Source organism: Grampus griseus (assembly GCF_964374135.1).
Source record: "Grampus griseus genome assembly, chromosome: 2".
Taxonomy (NCBI): domain Eukaryota; kingdom Metazoa; phylum Chordata; class Mammalia; order Artiodactyla; family Delphinidae; genus Grampus; species Grampus griseus.
The window spans coordinates 95,653,632-95,678,355 of NC_139018.1; the positions used below are offsets into that span (position 1 = coordinate 95,653,632).

General features: G+C 41.6%; 1 protein-coding gene across 1 annotated transcript in view; it reads left to right on the top strand.

The window, feature by feature from the left end:
• SCG3 (secretogranin III) overlaps positions 1-24,007 on the top strand; it is a gene marked incomplete at its 3' end in the record, with an annotated part of 37,841 nt that extends 13,834 nt beyond the window's left edge. The window contains exons 9-12 of the mRNA XM_082648833.1: positions 3,032-3,115; positions 4,941-5,078; positions 18,737-18,817; positions 23,889-24,007. Of these exons, the coding sequence (XP_082504959.1) occupies positions 3,032-3,115; positions 4,941-5,078; positions 18,737-18,817; positions 23,889-24,007 (422 nt within the window). The remainder of the gene's footprint in view (positions 1-3,031; positions 3,116-4,940; positions 5,079-18,736; positions 18,818-23,888) is intronic.
• Between the last annotated feature and the right edge of the window lie 717 nt (positions 24,008-24,724).

A 24,724-nucleotide genomic window follows, 5' to 3' on the forward strand; every position in this document is an offset into this window, starting at 1 on the left:
ATGAGAAAACTACATAAAATTCAGATTTCTCCATCCATAATCAAGTCTTATTGGAACACAACTGTGCTTCTTTGTTTTAGTGTTGTCCGTGGCTACTTACATGCTACCATGACAACACTGAGTAGCTGCATACGGCTGTCAAAGCCAAAAATACTTACTAACTGGCCCTTTATAGAAAAAGTTGGCAACCTTTGATTCCTTGAACTTTATAGATAAGCTTAATCTTTGATTCTGCATGCAAGTTGTTAAAAGAAGAAAAGCCTTTTGTTTTCCTGCTTGGTTTAGTTAATCACCAAATACCATTCATCTCAGAAGTCCTTTGGGCAAGATGAACTCATGGCCCCTTACTCTGATCACTGATGCGGGAGGGAGAATTAAATGGAAGAGAAAATCTCATAGGATAGAGTAATCCAGAGTTGTTCTGTATAAATGCCATTTTTTCCTACATGAAAACTAGTTTTACTGTTTTTTTTCTGATTATAAAAGAACATATTTATTTAAAAAAATCAGTCAATGCAAAACGATATTAAAAAGACAGTGAAAAAATCACTCATAATATATATATTATGTATATAATACATAATAATGTATGCACACATACACATACATACCTATGTCATTTTTTTTCTTTTATCTTATTTAACAAAAAATGGGCTCTAGTTACACACCATGCTTTGTGGCCTACTTTACCCACTTAATAGATCTAAAACATTGTTTCAAATCAATCATTGTTTCATATCAATACCCTGTGACTCATATTTCGCACTTAAGTCATTTATTCTATGGAAATAAATTAGAGATGCCGCAAAGGCTTGTGTGCAAACCAGGTATTTCCACTATTATTTATAGCTGTGCTGTCCAGTGTGATAGTCACATGTTGCTGTTTACATTAACAGTAACTAAAATTAAGCAAAATAAAAAATCTGTTTTCTCAGTTGCTCTAGGCATATTTCAAGTGCTCACTTGCCACAGGTAGCTTGTGGCTACCATATTGAACAGCACAGAAATGAGTATTTCCATCGTTGCAGAAAGTTCTATTGGACAGCACTGGCTTATAGAAACAAAACAATAGAAATAAACTTGCTACCCCACAAGAGGAGACTATATAAATTATTAATTCTTATTTAGACTAAATTTTATTTTTTAATGTTTGCGTTTTTAATAATTGTATGTTTATAAATTGTGTTTTAAATATTGTTTACAAACAATATGTTATAAACTACTTTTAATAATCATAGTGTTTATAAACAATAAATAAATAAATATTGTTTATAAAGACTAATGATGGGGGAAATGTCCATGATATATTATTGAATGCTTAAAGCCATTTAGAATATGACCTTAATTTTGGTGTTAAAAAATGGATATGCATAAAGAAAGAAAGTTGGGGAAAAAAAAAGTTAGAAAGAAATATACCAAAACATTATCTGGTCATAGTAAGTGTTATTTTTTCCTTACAATTTTCTGTTCATTTTCGTATATAACTTTTACAATCAGAAAATGAGTTGTATGTAGAGAATTTTTCTGTACAAGCATGTTGACTTTTGACTGTCGCTGCCATGAAGGTACACCCTCAGACCCTGAAGGGCTCAGGGGCAGCATGGGTAGAAGAGAGAGGATTAACTAATCTCCTCTCCTCCATCTCAGCATGTGACAAACAATGATCAGTGATCTACCCTTCTGTTCTGGTCCCAACAATGTATGGTGACTACGAAGTTTGCCAGCTGTGGTCGCTATCTCAAAGAAGAAAGCAGAATGTGTCACATAATAGGATATACTGATTTTCTTCTCAAAAAGGGGTGGGGTAGGGTAGAAGGAAGAATTTTCTTGGGGAGAAATAATACAAAGTAATAATGGACTCTTTATAGACAAATTGCAAAGAACTGCTTGTTTGCAAATAGCCCTGTCCTATTAGTAAGATGGATATGTGACTGGTTAAATAACTGAATACCAGGGTTGTGGATTCTAATTCATTGACTGCCTTGAGGTGGTCACAGTCTAGATTCCTATCTGGTAACACCTACAAGATGTTACTCCAAAGAGCAGAATTAGGACAAAGACAAGAATACAGATTTCAGCTTAATATGAATAGAGAAATTCTCGCCCTTAAGACATCTAACATGAAGGAGGTGTTAGCTAACCGTGGTAATCATTTTGCAGAATATAAGTGTATCAAATCAGTATGTTGTACTATACCTTAAACTTACACAATGTTCTATCTTAGTGAAAAAAATATTTTTTAAGACTAACAATAGAACTGGCTGCCTCGTGAATTAGTGAGAGCCCTGAATGACAGAAATCCAACTGTTTGGCTTAAGCGACAAAGGAATTTATTTCCTCATGTAACTGAAAAGTCCAGGGGTGGGGGTAGTCTGGCTTCAGGTTTGTGAAGCCCACCACAGTGTGAGGAATCTATCCCTCCCCATCTCACTGACTTTTTGTATGTTGATTGATTCCAGATAAACTGCTCCATTCTGGAAACAAGATGGCTGGTACAGCTCCAATCTCACATCCGCACAGTAGAGCAATCCTAGTGGAAAGAGAGCCTCTTTCTCTTAGCATTGAATCTCACTGGCCTGGCTTGAGTCATGTGCTCCTCCTTGAACCAATCACCATAGCCTGAGGGCTGGAGCAGCCAGGCCTGGGTTATTCAGCCACCAGTGGAGCAAATTTGCTGAGAGTGGGAGAGGTCTGGGTTCTCCAAAGGAAGATCAAGGTGTAGTTACCAGAAGGCGTTGAGTAGGCCCAAACCACAGTTGTCCATTATAGGCCTCAATCACAGTGGTCACAGAAATGTGGAAGGGACTTCTGCAGTTAACTGAGTAGGAAGCTGAACTTGAGGATCTCAAATTGTATGCCTTTCCATCTTGAGAGTCAATGAAATATAATCCATATCAAAGCCCCTTACTAGCAGTGCTAATATTGTGGAATTGCTGTTTGGCTATTTCTGGTGAGATTTAAACATTTTTAGGAAAACTTTGAAATGGTCTTTTAGGACATAAAATTTTATTTCTTCTCCTCCCCCCTCCAGAAAACTTGGATGAAACAATTGCTCTTCAGACCAAGAACAAACTAGAAAAAAATGTTACTGACAATAAGAGCAAGCTTTTCCCAGGTATGATTTATTTTAGTATTTTTCCCCCGACTTTTAGCAAAATAACCCTTTTGAGTGGTAAACCATGAACTTCAATAAACATTGATAAAGAATTACAGATTTCAAAAAGTTTGAAAACCTGAAATCCAACCATGGGATTAAGTAGCGATAACCTTGGCCAGTCAGCACAGAAATTTAATCCCAAGAAGCATTGAAAAGAAATGAGGACTTTACTGAAGCGGTGGCTGGTGGGCAAAGGTGAGAGCTATATCCCAAGTTGAGCAATCCTTCCTAAAATTCTCCTTTAGGTATCTTTTTCTCTCCCCAGATCACCACTGTCCCTTACCCTCCGTCCCCTCCTGCTGCTCCCTCCCATACTCTCCCCTCCCAGCTCTTCTTTCTCCTCTGGGACAGTCTGTGCCCCCGTGTGGTATGATTTATGCCCTTCTCTTGGTTTCCTCACTTCTGCATCTCTACTCATCACCCTGCTTAGCATGGCGAACACCACGGAGCAGAGCCGTACAAAGGAGAATTTCAGGGATGAGGAAGGCGCAAAAAGAGAAAAGATCACCAACTCTTTTTTTTTTTTTTTTTTTGGTACGCGGGCCTCTCACTGCTGTGGCCTCTCCCGTTGCGGAGCACAGGCTCCGGACGCGCAGGCTCAGCGGCCATGGCTCACAGGCCCAGCTGCTCCACGGCATGTGGGATCTTCACGGACCGGGGCACGAACCCGTGTCCCCTGCATCGGCAGGCGGACTCTCAACCACTGCGTCACCAGGGAAGCCCAAGATCACAAACTCTTATACTTTAATTTTGTGTCCCTATCACAGAAATTATGTACCTATATTTGATAGAATATACAGCCCTTTAAAATGATGTTTTCAAGCAGTTTTTAATAACATGGAAACATTCTTCCATAATGATGCTAATGACAAAAGCAAGGAACAAAATTGTGCCACAAGTATGAAAAAAATGCATCAAAAAAGTATATATATATACTACAACACTAGTAGTGGATGTTTAAGGAGACAATAACTGATTTTTCTTTTTTCCTATTTTTCTGTAGTAATAAACCTTTTACTGAAAAAAGAAAAAAGCTTATCATTAGACTGCTTGACATTCCCTATTTTACTGACTACAGGGATGCATTACCATTGTTTTCAAGGGGTTACCTACTTCAAGTTTTATGATTCTTTAATTCAATATAGGATTTCTAGAAGGAAGTATAGTTATTTTTAAGTGAGAAATGAGCAAGCGTTATTATTGACAGCAAGGGTTCAATACTCTTCTTTGCATTAGGGTGACCAGGGATAAGGGAGTATGAAGAAAGAGGCAGGAGAGAAGTCCAGCCATAGCCCCAAACCCTTAGGTGCTACTCTGAGTAACAGACTGTTCTTCAAAAACAACATCAAGGAGAGATGGGGCAACTACAGAGTTATTTTCATTTGGAATCAAGACTCAAATTTACTTTGGAAACTGACCTATCCCACTTGAATGCCAACACTGATTAAAATAAGGAGAATAATCTACACTCTAATATCACAGTGTCGCAGAACAGAAAAAACGCAACCAGAATCCAGAAAGCTGGGGTTGGGGGGTGTTGGCCCAGCTCTTCTGCTAACTCAACGGGTGGCCTTGGGCACATCTCTCCCCGCTTTGGGCCTCAGTTTCCTCTTCTGTGAAATGGTGGGGAGGGAGGAATCACACTAGATAATCACTAAGATCTCTTTCAGCTCAAAAAATGATCTGACCTCAAACTACACCTTTGTAATAAAATTTATTTCTACACTAGGAATTAATTAATAGATAGGAAATAGGGTTATAATAGTGCACAATCTGATTACAGTGCCATCAGAGAAGAGTCATGAAGAAACAGACAGTACCAAGGAAGAAGCTGCTAAGATGGAAAAGGAATACGGAACCTTGAAGGATTCCACAAAAGATGAGGACTCCAACCCAAGAGGAAAGACAGATGAGCCAAAAGGTATGGAATTGACAGCTCTACGTTGACAATGAAATTGGGGAAGCAAAAACTTTCACTTGAAGGGTCATCCACAAGTCAAGCCCCACCAAATCGGAGAAATTAACATCATCTGTATACAGAAGATTCAGCACGTGGTACCTTTATTTGAATAGCAATTTTTTTTAATGGTCTTGAGTCTTCTGGAATGGCAAACTGGTTTCATCTTTTGATGGACTTTACCGTCCAATGGGCTTTTGCACTTTGGGAGGAACACTCATGACCATTTGTGCATTGTTCAATGTCCAATTTATGATCTTATGAATTTATTAAGCAATATTCATTTAAACGTAATTGACACTCCTCTTAATAGTCACATACTACTTATTTAACAAAGTCATCAAAATTTATGGATTTAACAAAGCAAATTTTCTTAATCATTTATATTGATTGCAATCTGACACTTTCAAAGACTTGATTAAAAATCATAAATCAAATATATTACATTTCCTTAAATAACCTAAATACCTTAAAAAAGCAAACACTAAACTAGCCCAGTAATTATAAAACTTGTTTTTATCCTTATTCTTACACATTCCTGGGGTCAAATTTTTACTCAGCTCTAGTAAGTCTATATGATATAAATTCACATCTTCCAAGGTTTGAGAAACTTAACTGTACCCAAAGAAAAAGACCCTATGAAGTTGCAAGTTCAAAGTCATTAACCCTCTGATTTCAGGTCAGGATGCGGGATCTGGTTGCACAGTCCAATGTTTCAAGCCCCTTTAATTACAAAGTGTGCTGGTTACATCATAGAAAATTTATGTCTGTATCTCAGATAGATATTCTTTTTCTGAAACTCAGTGTCTTTACCAGAAGCTGTGAACAGATGGCTTAAACCTACTTTATTTTTTGTCATGATATATTGAACTCTTTGGTATAACTGGAACCCTATTTATATCTTTTTCTGTATCTCATTAGTAGGGTCACCTTGAGGTTTCCTTCCCTGGAAGCTGAGGGAATGGGTCACTGCTCTCTTGGGAGAGGGGGTAGCAAGTGTGACATTCAGCTAATTTATCATCTGGAAATACACCATTGGGCTCCCTTTTCATTGTTTATTACATATAATCATTAGTGGCAATGAACTGAGGGACTTCCCTTATTCCTTGCTGTAATATGATAGGAGACCACAAAAGCTGATCATGTTTATGGTATAGCTCTTAATTTTGAAGAGACTGCTTCGCCCTCATACAAGTTCCCAATCTCTCTTGCTCATACAGATAGAAACAGGTTCACATTCATACTTGATAATAGACCCATGCCTAACAGTGTCTATGTATTAAGTAGAAAAGAAAGAAGCTAGCTATGTATTTAATACCTTGTAACTTAATAACAGCAATAAAAGTACAAACTATTTCTCTCTTACATTACTACTCTCTTTGTTAACACTTTATATTAAATTTCTCCATTTATGTAAGTTGTTCCAGTTAATGATGATAATGACAACGATGATGATTTTTCTGTTTAAATTGGTGTAGCTTGGGCAGTAACCCTGCCTCCAAGTTTCTCCTTTGTCCTTTTTGCCCTGTACCCAGTGGTTTTTAAAGCATCTATGCTCTCTGGCAACAACAGACTATTTTTTTTAATTGAACTATAGAAAAATGTTGTATTAGTTTTAGGTATACAGAAATATATATATATATTTTTTCAGATCCTTTTCCATTATAGGTTATTACAAGATATTGAATATAGTTCCCTGTGCTATACAGTAGGTCCATGTTGTTTATTTATATATAGCAGTGTGTATCTGTTAATCCCAAACTCCTAAACAGGCTATTCTAGACCTACTCTGAATTTTCCTGTCCCCCCCCCAAAAAAAAACCTTGAAATCAATTCTCCTTCAAAGAGTTCTGGTTCCTTTATGTAGAAAATATAGAAAATCCAACCTGAGTTACATGGGTTCAAATGAGTGGTGATGTTGGCCAAAGGTAATGCTTGTATTCCAGTTATTGGGACTTTTTGACACAGGGCCGAAAAAGAAATTTTTTCTTAATATATCAAGTTCATGTCGATTTTTCCTATCTCATGAAGTTTTAGATTATTACACCCCTCTTCTCTCTAGGATGGATTTCATAGACCACCACTATTTTCTCCTATATTGACATTACTGACATATGAACTCTAATTGTTTGGTGGTAGCCTATGTTGGGAAAGGTTATGAGGTTGCATCTGGACTCAGGAGGAAAGAATGTTGCGATGATTAATTAATAATGTTTGTCATGGGCATGGAAACGGGGAATTGGTGATATATGTGTCACTTTTGCTGGCCAGTCATGCTGCCTTGATGTTTCCAGTCAACCCTAGGCCCACTTTGGATGAGTGGTAAACTTTTTTTAATAACTTTTTAAAATTATAGTAAAATATACATAACATAAAATTTACCATTGTAGCATTTTTAAGTGTACAGTTCAGTGGCATTAAGTACATTCATATCATTGTGCTACCATCACCACCATCCATTTCCAGAACTCTTTTCATCTTGCAAAATTGAAATTCTAAACTCATTAAATAGTAACTCCCCATTCCCCCTCTGTCTTCAGCCCCTGGCAACCACCATTCTACTTTTTGTCTCTAGGAGTTTGACTACTCTAGGTACTTCAGATAAGTGGAATCATGCAGCATTTGGTCTTTTGCTACCAGCTTATTTCACTTAACATAACGTCCTCAAGCTTCATCTATGCTGTAATGAGCGTCAGAATTTCCTTCCTTTTTCAGGCTAATAGCCCATTGAATGTATATACCACATTTTGTTTATCCATCTGTTTGCCTATGGACACTTGTGTTGCTTCCACATCTTGGCTATTGTAAATAATGCTGCTCTGAACAAACATCTCAAGACTAAAAAATATTCAATTTGCGCAGGGGGAATATTCCTAGAAGTGGAATTTCTAGATCATACGATAACTCTATTTTTAATTTTTTGAGAAACCAGTGTTTTCCATAGTGTTTTCACCCTTTTACATTCCCACCAACAGTGTGCAGAAGTTCCAGTTTCTCCATATCCTCACCAACACTTTTATTTTCTGGTGTTTTTTTTGTTTTGTTTTGTTTTGTTTTGTTTTTATGGTGGCCATCCTAATGGATGTGAGGTGGAGGATGAGTGGTAAACTTTTGAAAGACAGCTAAGCAGGAAAAGAGTGGTCCTGTGCCCTGAGATAGAGAGCTAGGAATTGGGCAGCACAAAGGACTACAGCTCAGTGTGCCTGGATCATCTCCTCTGGGAGCAACCCACATGTGATGACCATCCTTCCCTAGAACAGAGCAAGCCATATCTATCTAGGTCAGCTGACTTGCTGAGGCAGTATGCTCATTGCTTAGGACAACACCTTATATTGCCGTGCAAATATCCCTAGGAATGGGTGCTTCCCGGTCTCTTACTTGTTTTAGGAAAGCATTATGTAAAAAAGGAATATGAAGGAGTTGATTCTTGGTAACCCACTACTTCCTGTTTAGGGTGTGAGTGTGTGGAGACTAATGATGAGGTTAGATTTCTTTAGGATTTCCATCAGGTAATAATGGGGAGAGAGAAGAGTAAAATTCCATCCAGTTAGTGTTAATCTTTTTTTTTTCCGGTATGCGGGCCTCTCACTGTTGCGGAGCGCAGGCTCCGGACGCGCAGGCTCAGCAGCCATGGCTCACGGGCCCAACCGCTCCGCGGCATGTGGGATCTTCCCGGACCGGGGCACGAACCCGTGTCCCCTGCATCGGCAGGCGGACTCCCAACCACTGCGCCACCAGGGAAGCCCAGTGTTAATCTTTGTAATGGCTCTCCTGAAACATTAGGAAAAGGGTAGGGATTTGGGGCTAATATTAGTCCCCCCCCCCATTATTTAGAGACTTAATTTACTCATGCTACCCCGATCCTATTTGCTCTGGGATAAGAAAAACTGATTCTAGTATGGTTTAGAAAACACCAAACTGAGCTTAAGCCAAGGGCCAACATTTCTTGGAAAAGATGTAATTAATGCCCAAAAGGACATATTATGACATATATCTTTGTATTCACAGTTGCTTTATTTGCACTTTTCTCAAAGGCTATTTTGCTTCTTTGTTATAAAACCCAGGGAGAAAACACCTGTTGTCTCTAGGCAGAAAAATAAAAGAATCTACGAGGGTGAAGGCAGGGTTGGCTGGGTTTCTTGAGACATTTATTCAGCAATAAATAAACATTTATTCCAATGGCATGTCTGGCACTGTGCTCAGAAAGCTACAGAAGGAATTTAAGGACCAATGCCTGCCTTTGAGGACTCAGGCAAGCTCTGAAATGACCTAAGAATAGGCCTTAAGTCATATGTAGGCAAATACAACACAAGCCACATATGTCTCTCCCTTACTGATGAGTCAGCAGCATGTAGAACAGGCTCCCTTCAGAGAGGAAGCTGGAGGACGTTACAGAGCAGAGCAAGAGATGAGGTAATAGCTAAAACCACTTAAGGAAATAATTAGAAGCAGGACACATTGGCAGGAATATCTGTAGGGAGTCTGTTTTGGTCTTGTGATGTGAAGTGATGGCCCCATCCAACAAAAGGAAATATTGATTAACCATGCCAAGCATATGCTGAGGCCTGGGAGGAATAACAACAACAGGAATAACAACAACAGACTACATTTATGTCACTCTTCAACTTACAAAGCAAGTTTACATGCATCTCACTTCAGGCTAAATGTAAAAATTCCAATTTAATTACCAGTGATGAAAAATGACACGTTCACCTTTGAAAATATTTTAGACTATTTAAACCCTTGCTTTCTACAGGGACTCACACTAAGAATAATATTTTAAGATATCGATTTCTAGTTGGTACAGTTATGTGAATGATTTGATAATTATTCCTAAATATAGGGATATGCCAATGAAGTCAGATTTACTCCAATTTCAACCATATCTATAATGGTGCTTAATTTTTCAAATAAATTGCTCTCTGGAGACCGAAGAACTTTAAAGTTTTATTCCATGAGCTAAGTGGGGCTCTTTTTGCCAGTCTGATGTTTACACATTCACTTCTGCTCTATGAGTCACTGAAAATCTTTCAAAACACTCATCCAAGGGGTGAAATAAGCATTACAATACCCATAAACTCATTCCAATGCTATCATTTGTCAAGTTTATGGCTAGATAATGGAATTAAGATGAAAAGGTCATCTCTAAGATAACTTTCCCCTAAATATCCTATCATTCCCCTATCTTTTTTTCTTTAATCTTTTAAAATATTTATTTATTTATTTATTTTTGACTGTGTTGGGTCTTTGTTGCTGCATGCGGGCTTTCTCTAGTTGCAGCAAGCAGGGGCTACTCTTCATTGCAATGTGTGGCTTCTCATAGCAGTGGCTTCTCTTGTGGAGCACGGGCTCCAGGCACGCAGACTCACTAGTTGTGGCTCGCGGACTCTAGAGCACAGGCTCAGTAGTTGTGGCGCACAGACTTAGTTGCTCTTCGGCATGTGGGATCTTCCGAGACCAGGGCTTAAACCCGTGTCCCCTGCACTGACAGGTGGATTCTTAACCACTGCACCGCCAGGGAAGTCCCCCCGTATCTTCTTTACAGAAGCCAGAAAAGAGAAAGCAGCTTATTTAATTAATAAATTGATAATAAGCTGACTAACTCACGGGGATGCTTTTATTTTTAAAGCAACACAGCAGGGGAAAATTCGTGTCTTTATTCAAGCCCCAAGGCATTCTGTTGGAAATGTCCAAAAATAGTGAGGCTGTCTTCTTCCCTATGAGTCAGCAAGTGTGCCAGGAGCTAAGGCAGGCCAGAGACCTACCACCAACACAGGATTTTCCAGGACAGCAAAGGAGAATTTCTCCCCATATACAGAAACCACGGATCTTCTTTTCAGAATTCACTCCTTAATTTACAAATAAGTAAACCAAGCCTTAGAAGATGAACAGTCTCGCCCAAGAGCTCATAGGCAAAGAGTGGCAGAGCTGGGGCTTGAACTTCTGTCCCTTGACTCCCACCAGTGGTCATCCCAGCATCCCATGCTGCATCTTGCAGGAATGTCAAATGGCATCATTTTGCCCAAGTTCTTTTTCTTTTGGGCAGTGCCATTCAGCTTGTGGGATCGTTATTATTATTTTGGGGTGGGGGGCTGCGTTGGGTTTTTGTTGCTGCGCGTGGGCTTTCTCTAGTTGTGTGAGTGGGAGCTACTCATTGTTGCAGTGCACAAGCTTCTCATTGCTGTGGCTTCTCTTGTTGCAGAGCATGGGCTCTAGGCTCGCGGGCTCACTAGTTGTGCCTCGCGGGCTCTAGAGTGCAGGCTCAGTAGTTGTGGCGCACAGGTTTAGTTGCTTTGTGGCATGTGGGATCTTCCCGGACCAGGGCTCGAACCCGTGTCCCCTGCATTAGCAAGTGTATTCTTAACCACTGTACCACCAGGGAAGCCCAGCTTGTGAGATCTTATTTCCCTGACCAGGGATTGAACCCGGGCCCTCAGCAATGAAAGCGCCAAGTCCTAACCACTGGGCCACCAGGGAATTCCCACAAAAATTCTTTAATTGAATGGCTCTGGGGCCCACCTTGACATCCATGATACCAGTATCAGTTGCTTTGTTCAAACCTATAATCATATAATCTTTACTATATGGAATTTTAAGCATTATATCAAACAATTTTCATAAGCACTCTTTTCAAACATTTAATATCTTCAGTATATCCAATATTCAGTAGGTTAAAGCTATTGATTTCTACAGAGTTGTTTGTTTCGTCTTGGTTTGGTTTGGTTTTTTTGAGGGGATGTTTGCAGATCAGGGGAGCATATCAGGATCAGGACAAATTCATGTATAATAAAGGATATTTCTCTTGCAGGGCTGAGAACCAGAACAGCCAGAAAAACAGGGCTGCATCTTGACTCTGGCCCTCTTCCCATCTGCTTCAGCATAAGTTTTAAGGCTTGTGCCATATTACCTCAGCCATGAGCTATTTTTTTCCAAAGGAAGCTGAAATTAATTTGAAAAAAATAGGCCAGTTTTCCAAAGTGGACTCTCATGGGCTTTTAATGCACACTGTGTAAATAAAAGATTTGCTTTACAGCTCCCGAGAAGAGAAAATGTAAACAGGAACCAGCTGCTTGTCTCTAAGAGCAGATGAACACCTGCTTTTATTCCCGTTGTTTCCAGGGCCCCAGCAAATGTGCGGAGGTCCCAATGCTGGTGGCAGTGGTTCCCAGATTTTGCCCCACATTCGAATCATCTCAGGATTGCTTTAAAAAAATCCTGATACTTAGTCCCTCCTCCAGATATTCTGATCTATTTGGTATGAGGAGTTACCCAGGCATCAGGATTTTTAAAAGCTCCCCCAAGTGATTCCAATGTGCAGCCAACTTTGAGAACCACTGCCTGTTGGCCAGTTTGGTAATGACAACAACAGTCACTAAATCTCTAATCGAAAAGGTGAATTTTACCCAGTTCCACTCATTAGAGGTTCCAGATTCATTCTGGTTCAAGATCAGGCTCTGACCCTTACTCAGCTGTCTGCTTGGGCACATCACTTAGCCTCTCTGAGCCTGAGTTTCCTCATGAGTAAAATGGGAACAATAATGCTTATTTCATAGAGCTCTGTGAAGATTAAGTGACACATGGATATAGTATGTTTAGCACTTTGGTAGGTGGTTTATTTATTTATTTATTTTTGCCTGCATTGGGTCTTCGTTGCTGCACACAGGCTTTCTCTAGTAGCGGCTAGCAGTGGCTACTCTTCGTTGCGGTGCACAGGCTTCCCATTGTGGTGGCTTCTTGCTGTGGAGCATGGGCTCTGGGTGCTTGGGCTTCAGTAGTTGTGGCATGTGGGCTCAGCAGCTGTGGCTCACAGGCTTACCTGCTCTGCGGCACGTGGGATTTTCCTGGACCAGGGCTCGAACCCGTGTCCCCTGCATTGGCAGGCGGATTCTGCCAATGCAGAATCCGCCTGCCAATGCGCCACCAGGGAAGCCCTCATAGGTGTTTTAAATTGTTTCTGATGTTATTATCATTTAAATTCAGAATCCATTGAATTTCAAGTCTTGTAAATAAACAATTCATTTTTTGAGGAAGGAGGGAAGGAAGGGAGGGAGGGAGGATGGAAGGAAGGAAGGAAGGAAGGAAGGAAGACTTATACCATTTCTTTTTAAAAATTGTAGTTTCCCTAGGTTGGATGCCATGCTCACCAAACAATCTTCTGATTATGATTAGCTTCTATATAAGAAGCCTTCATCCATTTACTCACTCAACAAATATTTACTGAGTGCCTATTTTGTATTAGGCTTTATTCTAGGCGTGGGAGTACATTAGCAAACAAGAAATATTTCTAAGGGAGGAATTATGTGATATGGTAGAGAGTGATACATACTATGGATAAAAATAAAGCAGAAAATGGGAATGAGGGTGATGGGGGCGGGGGGATTCTATATTTTAAGTTAGAGAAACAGCCCTAATCATGTATGTTATGGTCCACAAGATAGTAGTCTTTTAATGGATTACAGTCTAGCTTTCTTTAAGCTGCAGTAAACTAAGTCTTTTTTGTGGGATGATAATGTTAATATGGTGAATGAAATTATTTTTCATGCATTTCATACTTTTAAAAATTCAACACCATTTTTATAGGTAATTGGTCACTGAGCAAAAAGCAACCTGACAAGATGACGCTGAGTCCCCTACTTCCAATTGTCTTAGGTTGGGTTCCCTCCAAAGCAGACTGAGAGGAGGATTTGAGGTGGCGTTTTTAATTGGCAGGTGACCCCAGGAAGCTCTACTGGGGGACAGGTCCATGAGACAGGGAAGGGAAAGAAGCCGTTGTGGTGTGTTAATGAGCAGACTTCAGCTGTGGGTGTGGGGCTCAGTCCCATGAGGCTCTCTGGGGACCATGTGGACCGAGCCCGAGGAGTGAGGAAGCTGGGGTGTATATCTGCCAATCCTGTCCGTCACTGGCTCTGGGCTCCTCTATTAGCATATCTAGAATACGGGAAGCATGAGGGTGGGGAATCAACAGTGTCTGCTACACTATGCCCAAAACCTCATATTTATATTTTACTCTCCTAATTCAGAATTTTTAATATAGTGTCTAAACAGAGTCTAAGCTGGGATATTCCTTTTCCCAAATAAGCTCTCCACAGGGTGTGGAGAAAGGGAACCCTCCTACGTTGTTGGTGGGAGTGTAAATAAGTGCAGCCACTATGGAGAGCAGTATGGAGATTGCTTTAAAAACTAAAAATAGGGCTTCCCTGGTGGCACAGTGGTTGAGAGTCTGCCTGCTGATGCAGGGGACGCGGGTTCATGCCCCGGTCCGGGAGGATCACACATGCCGCGGAGCGGCTAGGCCCGTGAGCCATGACCGCTGAGCTTGCGCGTCCGGAGCCTGTGCTCTGCAACGGGAGAGGCCACAACAGTTGAGAGGCCCGCGTACCGAAAAAAAAAAAAAAAAAAAACTAAAAATAGAACTACCATACGACCACCAATCCCACTACTGGGCATATATCTGGAAAAAACCGTAATTCGAAAAGATACATGCACCCCAATGTTCACTGCAGCACTATTTTCAATAGCCAAGACATGGAAACAACCTAAATGTCCATCGACAGATAAATGGATAAAGAAGATGTGGTACATCACTCAGCCATAAAAAGGAACGAAATTGAGTTATTTGTAATGAGGTGGATGGAACTAGCGTCTGTCATACAGAGTGAAGTAAGTCAGAAAAAGAAAAACAAATACCGTGTGCTAACACATACATATGGAATCTAAGAAACGGTACTGATGAACCTAGTGTCAGGGCAGGAATAATGACGCAGATGTAGAGAATGGACTTGAGGACACAGTGGGGGAAGGGGAAGCTGGGACAAAGTGATAGAGTAGCATTGACATATGTACACTACCAAGTGTAAAATAGCTAGCTAGTGGGAAGCAGCCGCATAGCACAGGGGGATCAGCTTGATGCTTAGTGACGACTTAGAGGGGTGGGATAGGGAGGGTGGGAGGGAGGCTCAAGAGGGAGGGGATATGGGGATATATGTATGCATAAAGCTGATTCACTTTGTTGTAAAGCAGAAACTAACACAACATTGTAAAGCAATTATACTCCAATAAAGGTGTTTAAAAAAAAAAAGACATGGGGGCTTCCCTGGTGGCGCAGTGGTTCAGAATCTGCCTGCCAATGCAGGGGACACGGGTTCGAGCCCTGGTCTGGGAAGATCCCACATGCCGCGGAGCAACTAGCCCCGTAAGCCACAATTACTGAGCCTGCGCGTCTGGAGCCTGTGCTCCGCAACAAGAGAGGCCGCGATAGTGAGAGGCCCGCGCACCGCGATGAGGAGTGGTGGCCTCCACTTGCCGCAACTAGAGAGAGCCCTCGCACAGAAACAAAGACCCAACACAGCCATAAATAAATAAATAAATAAATAAAATTTTAAAAAAAAGATATGGTATGTAAACGGAATACTACTCAGCCATTAAAAAAAAATGAAAGAATGCCATTTGCTGCAACATGGATGGACCTAGAGATTATCATACTAAGTGGAGTAAGTCAGACAGAGAAAGACAAATATCACTTATATGTGAAATCTAAAATATGACACAAATGAACTTATCTATGAAACAGAAACAGACTTATAGACATAGAAAACAGACTTGTGGTTGCCGGTGGCAGGGGAGGGGATGGATCGGGAGTTTGGGATTAGCAGATGCAAACTATTATATATAGGATGGATAAACAACAAGGTCCTACTATACAGCTCAGGGAACTATATTGAATATCCTGTGATAAACCATAATGGAAAAGAATATGAAAAAGAATGTATATATATGAGTGTGTGTATATATAACTTAATCACTGCTGTACAGCACAAATTAACACAACATTGTAAATCAACTATACTTCAATAAAATAAATTTTAAAACTTAAAAAAAAAATAAGGGGACTTCCCTGGTGGCGCAGGGGTTAAGAATCTGCCTGCCAATACAGGGGACAGGGGTTCGAGCCCTGGTCCAGGAAGATCCCACATGCCGTGGAGCAGCTAAGCCCGTGCTCCACAGCTACTGAGCCTGCACTCTACAGCCCGCGAGCCACAACTACTGAGATCACGTGCCACAACTACTGAAGTCCGTGCACCTAGAGCCCGTGCTCCACAACAAGAGAAGGCACAGCAATGAGAAGCCCACGCACCGCAACAAAGTGTAGCCCCTGCTCGCAGCAACTAGAGAAAGCCCGCGCGCAGCAGCGGAAGACCCAATGCAGCCAAAAATAAAAATAAATAAATAAATTTATTTTAAAAAATAAGCTCTCCATATTAGGATATAATATCATAGGTAAGATTGTGGGAAGAATGCTTAAAGTTATTCAAAGAGCAAGACTTACTTTTTTTTGAACATCTTTATTGGAGTATAATTGCTTTACAACGGTGTGTTAGTTTCTGCTTTATAACAAAGTGAATCAGCTGTACATATACATATATCCCCATATCTCCTCCCTCTTGCGTCTCCCTCCCACCCTCCCTATCCCACCCCTCTAGGTGGTCACAGAGCGCCGAGCTGATATCCCTGTGCTATGCGGCTGCTTCCCACTAGCTATCTATTTTACATTTGGTAGTGTATATATGTCCATGCCACTCTTTCACTTTGTTCCAGCTTACCCTTCCCGCCCCCCGTGTCCTCAAGTCCATTCTCTACGTCTGCATCTGCCATCTGCGTCTTTAGAGCAAGACTATTTTCACACATCCTCAAAAGTTTCAGAAGCCCTAATTACCTGATGTGCTAATGACAAATCATTATTATCTATTCATTAAAGCAAGCCCTATGAGAACCACTAATGTGATTTAAATTCTTTAAAAATAATGAAGTTGCATTCTTTAGAAATAGTCTAAGATTTCTTTCCTTCTTCAAACTGAATTAATTTGAAATACTGCTGTGTTTTTTGGTTTTGCTTTTTGTTTGTTTTGTTGTTGTTACCAAATCTGATGACCTTCGTAGCAAATGGGCAACAGACAATGAAAATCTTTACATTCATTGTGCTGCAATGTTATAACATCAGTCAGGAGGACATTGGTCTTTCACGTGCTCTAACATTAAAAGCAAAGAATTAAAATCATTTACACAGGCAATTGAACTGAATAGGGGCTGGAAATTGTGGCTCTTTTCTTTTGTCCACTTACCCCTTTTTGCAAAGGAGTTTCTTTGTGCTTCATTGGGGACCAGGTAACATGGAACCCCAGTGGTGACGTAAGAGTGAGCTCACAAGATCAGGAAGAAAGATGCTCAGGAAGTCACTTAAGTAAATGTTGTGGTGGAAATTGGAACGTCAGCAAATCTTAAGGCAATATTACTGTTCATGGACTATAGTCAGATGTACCCAGGTTCAAGCCTGGCTCTACTACTTACTAGCCTTGTGATCAAGGCTAATAAGTAGTAGCCTTACTTCCTCTCTCTAAGCCTCAGTTTCTTCACCTCTAAAATGGGGATTAAATAGGACTGCATCAAAAGGTTGTTGTGAAGAATAAAAGAGAGAATGTATTTTGGAGCACAAAACACAGCCCCTGGCACACAGTAAGCACACAGTACAGGTAGCTCAACCAAGAGGTCTGGGCAGTAGACTAGGGGTAACAGGGTTCAAAGGGGGTTCAGAACAGGTGGTCACCGCACTGAGCTCTGACAGCCATTGCTTCTGCAAAGGCCCTGGACTTTAAAAGCCTCTTTTCTTAGGCCATCCAGTACTCTCCAGATCAACTGATCTCTTGGCGCAGACACTCTGAGCATTAGGGACCCACCTGATTAAGGGGATGGTTGATTTCTTTGAGACAGAACAAAGCTACATCAGTGCTCATGTCTGAATACAAGTCTTATCTTTCAGACAGTGCAGGTAACAGAAACTTGGCCAGACTAGAGTCCAAATTTCACCTCTGTTACTTCCTGTATGGCCTCAGCCAAATCACTTAGCTTCTCTGAGCCTTAGTTTCCTCATCTCTGAGTTAATGATCATACCCACTTGCAGACAACAAGGCATCTAAAGGGTGTCACAGGGCGGGTGCTTCAGTGATGCCTGGTATTCTCCTGACACACTTAAAGCCCATCAGAGAACGTTTACATCCAGGGGAATTTTACTAGAACGGGTTCTAAGTTTCACTATCCGGCCTTGAAATGAGGTCCAGGTCTCTTCTTCATCTGAGTTTTTACATACTCCCTAACAGATTGGGCAGAAGACCTGTATAGCAGCTTACACAAAGCCACAAACTTGGACTGACTTCTCATTTATTTGGTGATGGAGTCTTAAGTATCTGCCACTCTGATTCAGTTCTTGACTTGATAATACTCTTCAGTTTGAAAGAACCATCCCTAACTGGAAATGACCCAATCTGAGACTGGTAGGGACCCACCCATCCAGTGAACTGAATCAAAACTCTTCTCTGCCAGGACATCAAACTGTATTTATTTGTGTTGGGGGATAATGGCCTCTTGACATTGCCAGCCTGGACCTGCCTCCTGGACTCTTATCCCACCCACCCACAGAAATATGCACACCACCTCCTTAGGGATGGTCCCCTCCAAGTGCTTGATAAGTCCAATATTTGTTCATGGTCTCAAACATAAGTGTGGTCTTTAAAAAGGGATGCAGTGATATTTTTATGAGTGTTTAATATGGTTTCTCTTGCCTTTTCCAGGGAAAACAGAAGCCTATTTGGAAGCCATTAGAAAAAATATTGAATGGTTGAAGAAACACAACAAAAAAGAAAATAAAGAAGGTAAGGAATTAGTGTTGTTATAAATTGCAAAGTTCTCCAATTTGTCAGGAGCTCTTATTTTTTATTTTTTTATTTTATTTTATTTTGGCTAAGCAGCTTGTGGGATCTTAGTTCCCCGACCAGGGATTGAACCCCGGCCCACAGCAGTGAAAGCATGGAGTCCTAACCACTAGACTGCCAGGGAATTCCCAAGAGCTCTTATTAAAGATTCCCACAATTGGGCTTCCGTGGTGGCACAGTGGTTGAGAGTCCGCCTGCCGATGCAGGGTACACGGGTTCGTGCCCCGGTCCGGGAAGATCCCACATGCTGCGGAGCGGCTGGGCCCGTGAGCCATGGCCGCTGAGCCTGCGCATCCGGAGCCTGTGCTCCGCAATGGGAGAGGCCACAACAGTGAGAGGCCCGCGTACCACAAAAAAAAAAAAAAAAAAAAAAGATTCCCACAATCAAATTAGGCTAAAGTCCCCTCTCGGGGCCCAAAAGACTCTAGGTGCTTCTCAGATGCGGAAGGGAATAGACCTCCATTTCTCTTATTTTTCAAATCAGCCTTTCAAGCAAAGGCATTTTCTTTTCTTTTCCATTTTATTATAAAAAATGTCGAACAGGAGCAGAGAGAACAGTATAATGAATTACCATGCATCCATCACCCACCTTCAATAATTATCAACATTTTGCCAATCTTGTTTTGTGTACCCACCCGCCCCCTTCTCTTGGAGTATCTTAAACAAAGACGTTTCCTGAGCACGTATTAGGTGCACCCTGCAGTCACGAAGGTAGTCGCTCACTTAGTTAAAACAAAACACAGAACCAGACTCCGTTCTGAGTGTAAGAGATGTGAAGGACCATAAGATGCAGCCCCTCACCCCCTGCCAGGTTGCTCACACTATCAATAAACCTCTGGTGGGCACTGCTCAGGGCTAACACAGATAACATGGTGGTGCAAAGGAGGTGAGAGGAGGGGGCACATCTCCTTACATCGGGAGAAAGAGCTGCAGGAAAGCCTTTGCTGGAAAGGCAAGGAAGAATTTACGTACGAGTGAGGAGAGATAGAGGCAGAGGGAACACTGGTGCAAAGACATGAGGGGACAAAACAGAGTGATGCATTACAGGAACTGGAGCTAGTTTTTCAGGAGCACTGAGGTATGCAGACAGGGCTGGGGAGGTAGGCAGCGGCCAAGTCAGGAGGCGGCTTGTGCACCCTGCAAAGGAGGTTAATTTTAGCCCAAGGGCTTAAAATTAGGGCTTAATTAGGTTAAGGACTGAGAAATCTCTCTGGCAGCAGTATGGTTACAGATTGAAAAAATAAAACCCCAGGGCTTCTCTGGTGCCGCAGTGGTTGAGAGTCCGCCTGCCAATGCAGGGGACACAGGTTTGTGCCCTGGTCCGGGAAGATCCCACATGCCGTGGAGCGGCTGGGCCTGTAAGCCACGGCCGCTGAGCCTATGCGTCCGGAGCCTGTGCTCCGCAACAGGAGAGGCCACAATAGTGAGAGGCCCGTGTACCGCAAAAAAATAAAAATAAGAATAAAAAAAATAAAACCCCAGAAGCCAGGTGAGAGATAGGAAGTAAGGATCTGGAGCAGCTGTAATGCAGCTTAAACCAAGGCAAAGCAGAGGAAATAAAGAAGAAGGGAGAGGCTCAAGAGCTATGTGGAGAGAGGATTCTAGTATGATTCCCAGGTGTCTGGCCAGAGCAGTTGCGAAGTGATGCTTTTAAAATGAGATTAGCATTGCTTTTCAAACTTGAAAATGCATTCAAATCACCTGTGGAGCTTCCAAATATCCTAATGCCCACAAGACCACTAAATCAAACTTGAGGGGCAGGACCCAGGCATCAGTATTTTTTAAACTTTCATGATTCCACTGTGCAACCAAGTTTGAAAACCAATGAGATAGAACACAGTGGGAGCAAGAGGTATGTATTTTCAGCACCCCTTTAGCCTGTGATCATACAAGTTGAGTGAGATGGAAACAATTATCAGGTCTTCACACACACTTTATTTGGTTCAAAATGATATGAATTTCTGCGCTATCAGCTCCATTAAAGTTCACATGAACCATATTTCATCAATCTGTCATTGACTGAAAAATGCACCATTGTTTCATGTACCACTACAGAAGAAAAATTAGAACATGCCATCAGTTATGGCAAAGGCTTTAAAAATTTTTTAAAGTTTATCTTAGAATCCGTGTAATACAGTACGTACCAAAATACATTCTGAAACCAATGTAAATTGTAGGGACCAACCATTTAGAGTATTTATGTTATTTCTTTCACTTACTAACACATGAATCTGACTCCTGGTCATAATCTGCAACATCCTGCAATTCAGTCTTCTATTTCCAGAAACGACCAACCTAGTAAATCATGGAACCCTAGTGCATGCATATTGAAGGCTCTGTGAGCAAGCTTCCGAATGACAGTGGTGGGTATGAGGCTCCCTTCTGCCTCCAGGAAGTGAGGGTGACATGCAGTTCACCCTTCTGAAGAAACAGAGAGCTCTTCTTCCACTGCCTTCGTATGTGCTCTGCCTGACTTGGGCAATCTCTCAAAGCCTGTGGGGACCCAGTCCTAGAACCATACAGCTTCTGCAGCTGTGGGAGCAGGAAGTCTTACTATTAGTTCTGACCTTCCTTAACCTCTGCAGATGCCCTTTGCTTGACAGGGGCCTGGGTGACCTGAATCTCCTTTCCAAATCCAGGAAAGGGAAGTCCATGTGATGTGACAGTGAGGAAGATGATGAAATCTTATGGAGCCTTAAAAAGAAAGTTTGTACTTTTAGAAAACTGAATTACAGCCCTTATCTCTTTTGAGCCTTACAGCCTTCAAACCTCCTTTAAGTAGCAAGTTAGCTACTCCTAGTGTACTCTAACAGCCAGCTAGGGCGGAGCTGGGATGGACTCCAATGGCCTTTCCTCTGCACCGTGCCAGTTTTCCCATGGCACACAGTGACAGCCATGCCATCAAGAGACCATTTTTCCATTTCAAAAGAAAGCCAAATATTTTCCCGTTTGTCCATTCAAATCACCTGGACCACTTCACAGCTGTTTGGGGGAGTCTGCCTTTTGTCCCACTAAAGATATTGACCCAGAACCGATTCTGAAGAACGAGTGATGATTAAAAGGTGTCTCTTGGGCTTCCCTGGTGGCGCAGTGGTTGAGAGTCTGCCTGCCGATGCAGGGCACATGGGTTCGTGCCCCGGTCCGGGAAGATCCCACATGCCGCGGAGCGGCTGGGCCCGTGAGCCATGGCCGCTGAGCCTGTGCGTCCGGAGCCTGTGCTCCGCAACGGGAGAGGCCACAGCAGTGAGAGGCCCGCGTACCGCAAAAAAAAAAAAAAAAAAAAAGTGCCTCTTTGTGCCCTATGAGTCAGTCAGGAATCAGCTCGGGAGGTGCACACAGAATGTACACTCAGCTTGATTCCCTAACTCGCGCCTGAGAGAAAGGGAAAGTCAACAACCAAAACAAAACTGAGCCTTCAAACACTTATTGAATGTTCTGCACGTGTTAGATGCTTCATATTCACTACCTCAAGGCCGTAGAGTGGTCAAGGCAGTGACTACAGACAGACCTGAATTCAGAACCTGACTATTATGACCGGAGCAAGTGACTTACCTCCTCTGTCCTGTTTCTTCATCTCTGAAACGGGGACAGTAATGCTTTCCTCATGGGGTTTTGTGAGGAGCAAATAAGATGATGGCTGTAAAGTGTCCAGGGCTGGGAGTTCTCACTTCGATCCTCATGGCCGAGCCCAAACTGAAAGGAGCAAATGCCCTCCTGGGTGGAGAAGAAACAATCTCTCTCTGAGCCTCAGCTCACCACGGTATGATAAACACCTGGTGCCTGTACAGAGGTCCTTCAAGTCTGGTTTTCCTTTCATGCAGGGGCTTAAAGATGCCCGAGTGACCCAGGTTCAGCTTCTACTCAGGGTAGCTAAAGGTGGCCATAGAATGCTCTGAGCTTTTGTATCCCCCTCTCTCCTTTCTCCTCCATAGGATGTATTGTATGCAGCCACTAAAAATGGTGTTTCTGAGGAATATCAATGCTCACTGTGTAAACTGAGTGAAAGGAATTAGGTATAAGGTTGAATGTACGCTGTGATCATAACTGTGTTGAGAAAGATACATCCAAAAGCTAAAAGGAAACAGAACAAAATATCCACTCTGGTTATCAATGATTAATAGAATTCAGGTGATTTCAATTTTATTTTCATGTTTCTGTATTTTCCATATTTTAAAACAATAAGCATATAACACTTAAAGAATCAAGGGAAGATGTGGGTTTTTTTTTCAAGTCTTCAGAAAGACGCCACCAGCCCCCTCCTTACTTGGTTGAGGATCTCTTGGTTTTTTGTGGACGGTTCAATGGTTTACCTAACTTCTTTGTTTAAGTCGGACAGAGGAACCACAAAGAGGTTATGGTTTCGTTTTTCACTCCATGCATGTAATTCAAACAACATGAAAATCAAGGTAATTCTTAATGCGGAAAAAAAAAGTGGGTTGTCACGGCAACATGGGCTTAACCAGTGTAACAAGTTCAAGTCAGAACACCTGGTTCTGATTATAACTTTTATATATATATAACTTTTACCAGCGGCGTGACCTTGAATAAGGCACTTAAGCTTTAGGGTCTTGTAACCCCAAGTGTGTTTCCTGAGCCAGCAGCATCAACATCTCCTGGACCTTGTTTAAAATGCAGAATCTGGGGCACCACCTCAGGCCTACTGAATACACATTTGCAACTTTCCAAAAGCCCCAGGTGATTGGTATAAATATTAAAGTCTGCCAAGGCCTGGTTTATGAGCCTGTTCCCTCTCTGGTCAAATGAGAGCTGTTCTCCCCATCTGAACACCTCGAAAAGTTGTGATGAAGAGCAGGTGGGATAACATAATGCGTGTAAACATGATTTGAAGCTGCAAACTACAGCACAAATGCCAAGAACTAAAATGCCTTCCAACGTGAAAGACAGGGCATGGTAATGATGTTCTACAAAATGCTTCTTCGTTAATGGTAATCACTGTAATGGGCTGTGCTTTCCTTATCTTTGCTCATGATACTCTAATGATATTTTCCAGATTATGACCTTTCAAAGATGAAGGACTTCATCAACCAACAAGCTGATGCTTATGTGGAGAAAGGCATCCTTGATAAAGAAGAAGCCGACGCCATTAAGCGTATTTACAGCACCCTGTAAAAATGGCAAATGACCCAAGAGTCTTTTAACTGTTTCAGGAAACATAGTGTAGCTTAAAACACTTCTAATTCTGTGATTAAAGTTATTTTGACCCAAGGATTATTAGAAAGTGCTGAATTTACAGTAGTTAATCTGTTAGAAGTGGTTAAAACATAGCTTTCTTGCCATAAAACTATCCAAAAAGTAAAGTTGTATGTAAGCTGAGATTTTGTATATAGAATCCTTATTTCCTTATAGATATACATTTTATAAGCAGATCTATGTTGCTTTGGAAAAGCCTGTAATGGACTGAACTTAAAACTGAACCCTCATCCCACTGTGTCACACATATAAGCACCCCCTGAAGAATTAGGGGGTTCTGTTTTCAAGGCATGCCGGGTACCAAAGCACCTCGTAGGATATCTCTGTTATAAGATGTCATTTCCATACCTCTTTCCTTTTGGGAGTTTAAATAAATTCACATTTCCTCATAGCCTCTATAGCTTAAAGTACAGCCATCTGCTTTTTTGCCTGCTCCTGCTGGCTCTTTATCAGGCCCAATGGCACAGAAAGGAACCTGAAAAATGGGCATAGGATTTGCTGGATTTATTAACAATTCCCCCCCACTCTCAACATTTTCTATTAGTGAGTTTTCAGACATTGAGTTTTTCTCTTAAGAGGGATACTACCTATGTACTTTCCAAGACAAGTGAGGTCATAAACGCTACATAAAGCAAG